This window comes from Haliaeetus leucocephalus, unplaced genomic scaffold (assembly GCF_000737465.1).
Source record: "Haliaeetus leucocephalus isolate CR32 unplaced genomic scaffold, Haliaeetus_leucocephalus-4.0 Scaffold566, whole genome shotgun sequence".
Taxonomy (NCBI): domain Eukaryota; kingdom Metazoa; phylum Chordata; class Aves; order Accipitriformes; family Accipitridae; genus Haliaeetus; species Haliaeetus leucocephalus.
In genome coordinates, this window is record NW_010973002.1 from 2618648 (window position 1) to 2619354 (window position 707).

The 707-nt window shown below is 65.2% G+C and overlaps 1 protein-coding gene across 3 annotated transcripts in view; it reads left to right on the top strand.

Annotated features, from left to right (window-relative positions):
• IGF2BP3 (insulin-like growth factor 2 mRNA binding protein 3) overlaps positions 1-707 on the top strand; it is a 116906-nt gene that overhangs the window by 565 nt on the left and 115634 nt on the right. For 2 of the 3 annotated variants that reach the window (XM_010577606.1, XM_010577607.1), the window contains exon 1: positions 232-406. In XM_010577606.1, the coding sequence (XP_010575908.1) occupies positions 232-406 (175 nt within the window). Of the gene's footprint in view, positions 1-184; positions 407-707 lie in introns of those variants that run through there. The other variant, XM_010577605.1, reaches the window with a different exon arrangement.

Here is a 707-nt window from a genome sequence, read left to right on the forward strand (position 1 = left end):
CCTGTTTTTTCCCGTTTTTTTTTTTTTTTTTTTTTTTTTTTTTTTTTTACCCCTTGAGAGAGAGAGAGGGAGGGACACAAGCTGCAGATCTGATTTTTTTTTTTCTTCCCCCGTCCTCTCTCTCTCTCCTTCCTCCATCGCATTTTGTTTTATTTCCCCCTTCCTCCCCACCTCCTCTCGCAAGACGAGGGTTGCAGCCCGCGGTGCGCGCCTCCCCGAGCCGCCAGGAAGATGAACAAGCTCTACATCGGCAACCTCGGCGAGAACGTCAGCCCCCTCGACCTGGAAAGTCTCTTTAAAGACTCCAAGATCCCCTTCTCGGGCCAGTTCCTGGTGAAGACGGGGTACGCCTTCGTGGACTGCCCCGACGAGAGCTGGGCCATGAAGGCCATCGAGGCACTTTCAGGTGGGCGGCCCCCCCCCCCCCCCCCCCCCCCTTCCCCGCAGCCCCGACGGCTCTCGCCGCCCGCGCTGCTCCGCGGCCGCGGAGCTGCTGCAGCGGCGGGCTGGGCCGCGCCGCCGGCCTGGGGGGGGAGGAGCCGAGGTTGGGGGGGTCCCCGCTACCCTGCCCCCCCGCCCCCAGGTGAGATGCAAACTGTTGTTTTCCTAGCGCGACCGGAGCCGCCCGGCCTGCCCGCGGAGGCTTTGCGCGGGGCTTGCGCGGCGGCGGCCCCCCGGGAGGGGCCAGCCCGGCGTGGCGGGGGAGC